This window comes from Chaetura pelagica, unplaced genomic scaffold (genome assembly GCF_000747805.2).
Source record: "Chaetura pelagica isolate M959 unplaced genomic scaffold, ChaPel_1.0 scaffold8, whole genome shotgun sequence".
Taxonomy (NCBI): Eukaryota; Metazoa; Chordata; class Aves; order Apodiformes; family Apodidae; genus Chaetura; species Chaetura pelagica.
In genome coordinates this window covers 1,491,940-1,496,485 of record NW_009954544.1, presented here as the reverse complement: position 1 = coordinate 1,496,485, position 4,546 = coordinate 1,491,940, and the positions used below count along the sequence as shown (strand labels likewise).

Sequence of the window (4,546 nt, the reverse complement as noted above, 5' to 3'; positions counted from 1 at the left end):
AAGTCTCTGACAAGCTGACATGTTAAGCAATTCCTTTGAATATGCTGAGCCACGTGTCCAAGTGTGCAAGCTTCTTCATGGAGCTTCCATTCCCAAGAGATGTTTCCTATATCATCTCCATGGTGCAGAAACAGCTAGGCAGAAGGAACCAACTGCTCACTATCTGCACACCATGGTTGGCTGCTGCACTTGTATGCCAGCTAAAGAGGGTTAAACATCAAGGTAGTAAAGTTTAGGAGGAGGAGAAAATTAGGAAAGTAATTGAGTTGGATGCAGTTACTCTTTATAGCAAATACAAGATGACTGGATTTGATGTCCTGATAGGTTTTTCTCACAGCATTAGTGATAAAATAGAGATGAAAAGAGAGATGCATTTACCTGCATCTCAGGATGTAGGTAAAATGCTGATATTAACATTTCTCTCATATAACTTAGCAAGACTGCAAGCAGAATTGGACCAAGCAGCCTTTTTCACTTTCCTAAGCTGCCTTTTACTGTTGCTTCATTTTGTCAAATCAGAGATGTAGTTTATTGCCCAAATGGTTGTCCCCAGCTGCAGGGATAGAGCTTCTAAACTTCCCTGGGATACCACAAGAGTGGGGTTGAGCACTGCAGAGATGAGAAACCCAAAAGCAAGGAAGGATGTTTTAAGACAATGAGTAAACTTTTCCTAGCATTTTGAGTTGTACTCCTGGTTGATATTCATATGTTTCTGCTTACAGTAGTATGCTTAATCTTAAGAAGGATCCCTTCTATTCTGTTATTTCTGTTTGCATTACTTTCTCAAAGCAAGACCTATAATAACTGAATGAGATCTTAGTGAATACTAGGGATGACAAAGCTTGATACTGGATTTTAAAACTGAAATTTTCAAAAAATAAACTGCCTTGGGTGACTACTGAGTTGCTCCCTCCCCCTCACTCTGTGTGTTAATAGTTAATACTTTGACACAGATGAACCTACATTTCCCATCTGAACTTTTAGCCTCTGGTTTCTCATGGATTACCTCCAGAGTTGTAAATCTGTATTTCTCACAGGCATTTTGGTATCTACTAAAAAATGTGCGAAATTCTTCTATCCAACTCCTCTTCTAGAGAAAGGTTATAAAGCAAAACAGCTAATCACAGCCTCCTCTGCAAACATTTGGGGCATGCCAGCTGCAGTGTTTGTAAATCTACAAGCAGCAACATACAACCCAAGCTGTAACTACAGTCTCATGAGATTTTCTCCTGTAAGTGAAAAAGTAGATGTGGCAGCAAGAAGAGTAATGAAAACCCATGTTTTCTGATCCCTGCTCTGTTTCCACATGGTAAGTACAAAGCAAATTCCTTTACTGTAAGAGGCTGCCAGCCCTCCCCCTTGCAACACCCTTGCTAAAGCAGATGCTAATCATTCCAGGAGCAAAACCCTGTGTCTTGTACTGTGCTGCAGAACTCATATTTGCTATGAAGCGTAAGATCTCAACTGTCAGGAGGCCAACCACAACGAAACCCATCACAGCAGCATGTGTCAGTGGCCAACCCTCAAACACTAAACATTATTTAAAAAATCAGCCATCGCAAAGAGCAGAGACAATGGTTATTGAGGGCAACATTTTTACCTTTATCCTGAGTTTTCTTACTAAGTAATAGAGCTGGCTGCCACATACCAGTGTCCCAACTTCAGAAACAGCTGTACTGGAACAGAAACACACAGCACCAGGAAAAGTGCTGGAGGCTTACCAGGCTCCTATTCTCTCTCCCAGGCTTTTATTATTCAACATCTAAAAGGCACTAGGAAAGGATGCTAAGATTGCTTAGGCAAGTTGTCAAGACCATGTAAGAGAAGGTGAAGAGCTCTAAGAGTACTGAAGAAACCCTCCTTCTTTACATCAAATTAAAATAGGCTGCACCCAGCACTTGGATCGAGCTGTTAAGCAGCAAAAGTACCTTGAAGGAGCTGTACTTAGCAAGAACAGTCTCTGCTGGTGTCCTATACAGGGTCCTTAGACACCACAGCCATCTATGTTGAAGTTGCTAACACTGATTTTAAACCTTTTTTGACTCATTGAGGTTTTTTTAAGAAACATAAAGCAAGCTTTTGGTGTTACCAAGGGTGTATTTGCAACAGCACCCGGAGCAGTAGAGTCTATTTTAGTCACCTCAATCACCCTGCTGGGCACTTAGTGGAGAGATGCATAGGAAGGCACCTTTCTGGCATCCCACTTTGACCCTGAAGAAAAAAACTAAGGTTTAGCTGACACTAAGGAGCTATTCAGCTACTGTATCAGGCTTTAGTAACATTAACATTGGGTGTATTTGAACCAGCTCTACATATTTTTCATGGACAAATTTTTAAGCCATGCTGAAATCAGTCCCAGATCTATACTGATTTAATGGAAGCAGGATTACTCCCTGAGGAACTGAAAGTTGGTGTGAGAAGAGAGTCAAGTGAAGAGATTCTAACTCCAATATTTGCACAGCACTGCCAGAAGAAAGGATTAATTAACTGTTCTCAGATGCAGTAATATTGTAGTCTGCCTGTTTCAGAGAATACTCACACATGCTGAGGAACCCACAAATTAACATCCATGACAAATCCGTGAGATCTGCTGTCAAAAAAAAAATATCCTAACACTTGGTTTTTGGTGATAGAAAACTCTACTTCTTCACAGAAATAATTAGTGTTTTTCCTTAATTCCTAGAAGGCAGATCTTAACTGTGTAATCTAAAGAAACAATCCAAGCAAAGTTAAACAAAATTAGGAGTATAGGCCTGGAGCATGGTTCACTCAGGACTTAGATGACCTAAATCACAGACAGATTATTTTTCCCTCTAGTCACGAGAATGATTTAAACTTTTACTGACCTTCTGTGGTCAATTCAGACATTTTCCTCAAGTTTTCATCGCAGTTGGCCATCGCATTAAGAGAACATAACTTCTCCTTCTAAAGGAAACAAAACTTCTGCCCTAGGAAAACTGTGGGATAGTGACCCTGGACGTATTCTGGTGTGTAAAATCAGGATAGGGGTATATTTTTCTAGGTAGTGGCATATCATTCCTCATTGTATGCTCCCTCCAAACTGGCCACTCCACTTATTGATAACAGAGTTTATCCGGGACTACTCACTTTCTTTTGGCTTTAGACTGTAACGATGTCAGGTTTCTGTGGGTGTAGACAAGAGGTAACAAAATTTGCTTTAAAAAATTAAAATAAAAACAATCACAATTATGCTTGCTGTTGTGTAAGCTCCTTTGCTCGCCTGTACTACTGACACAGAAAACAGCTGTCATACAGGATTGCTCATAATACTTCACAGAAAACAAGGAGAAGCTTTACGATAGAAAAAACCCTTCCTTGAGTAACGCAACACGGTATCTTTATGTTGTGCAGTTGTGCTGCTCCTCTGATGGAGGAGGATCCCTCTCTGAAAGGTTATCAGAGTCCTTTCTGTAATGCCTTTGTGATTTCAAAAAGAAAACATTAAGTTGCTTCCTGGCAAACAAACACAAACCTTTGGAAAGCTCCCACAGCACGAACACAAACGCTCATCATTGAGTTGTTCCAGGCAGACAAGTTACACTGTGCGTTTCAACAACGTTAAAGCAAGCCTTAAAGAAAGCTTAGACTTAATGCTTCAAATTACTGTCACAGCACCAAGGAAGCTTGTTTAAAGTTTAGTCTTCGCTTTGCATTATATTGTACCATATCTTTTCTTAAGAAAGATCTTAAAATGAGCAAGATCAGAGTAATGGAGAGGAGCTTCAAGATGTAATTAAATGAGTGTTGGAGGAAGGGCTGTGCTTCCCAAATAGCTGGCACAAATCTCCCTAGTGACTCCCTACAAACCTAACCCATGGCTTGCCAAGCAGCAGTTTCTTTTGAGAGCCAGCAACAAGGCTGCTGCTCACAACCATTCCCTTTTCCTACTGACAGTTCTGTGGTGTTGGCAGGGATGTCCCGGGGAACCTGTACCACCTTGCTCTCCTGACAAACGAAGACCCTGCCCATGCAGCAGCAGGCATGGTGCTGGCATCCTGAGCAGCCAGCTAGGAAAAGCAGCAAACAGGCGAGGACTGGAGACATCTTTGCCTTCACATCTGTCCGAGTCTCCTTCATCTCAAAGGGAGGAGTGAAGAGACCTCCCAGTCCAATTCCCTGAATGGAAGATCCGCCCCAAAAGCTGGGATGAACCATGTAGCTCTTGGGGGATGATTTCTCAGTAAGTTTTTGTTAATGGCCCCAGATCCTTTATGGCCTTACAGCAGGGATAGAGATGAGCAATGATAATTTTCCATGACAAAATATTCAATATTTAAAGTGGTGTTGAAATCATGGGACACTTTTGATGCACTGGGTACCTGCACTGGGAAAAGGTCCTTTCTTCTCAGCTATGCTGTTTTGTATGTTTCCTTTGGTATGACCAAAGGACAACAGAGCACTTTTACTTTCTCCAGCCTAGGCAGTTTTGCCCCTGAAGGAGAGGCACTATTCATGCTCCCCTTCATGGATCCAAGAGCCCCACTTTTGTGTTTCTCCTAGGCAAAAGAAATGTGTTACGTTTTTT

General features: G+C 41.5%; 1 protein-coding gene across 1 annotated transcript in view; it reads right to left on the bottom strand.

Annotated features, from left to right (window-relative positions):
• The window catches only part of FSHR (follicle stimulating hormone receptor), an 83,297-nt gene extending 79,219 nt beyond the window's left edge, over nucleotides 1-4,078 (bottom strand). The window contains exon 1 of the mRNA XM_010004974.1: nucleotides 3,914-4,078. Coding sequence (XP_010003276.1) covers nucleotides 3,914-4,065 — 152 coding nt within the window. The 5' untranslated portion in view covers nucleotides 4,066-4,078. The remainder of the gene's footprint in view (nucleotides 1-3,913) is intronic.
• Nucleotides 4,079-4,546: the final 468 nt, after the last annotated feature.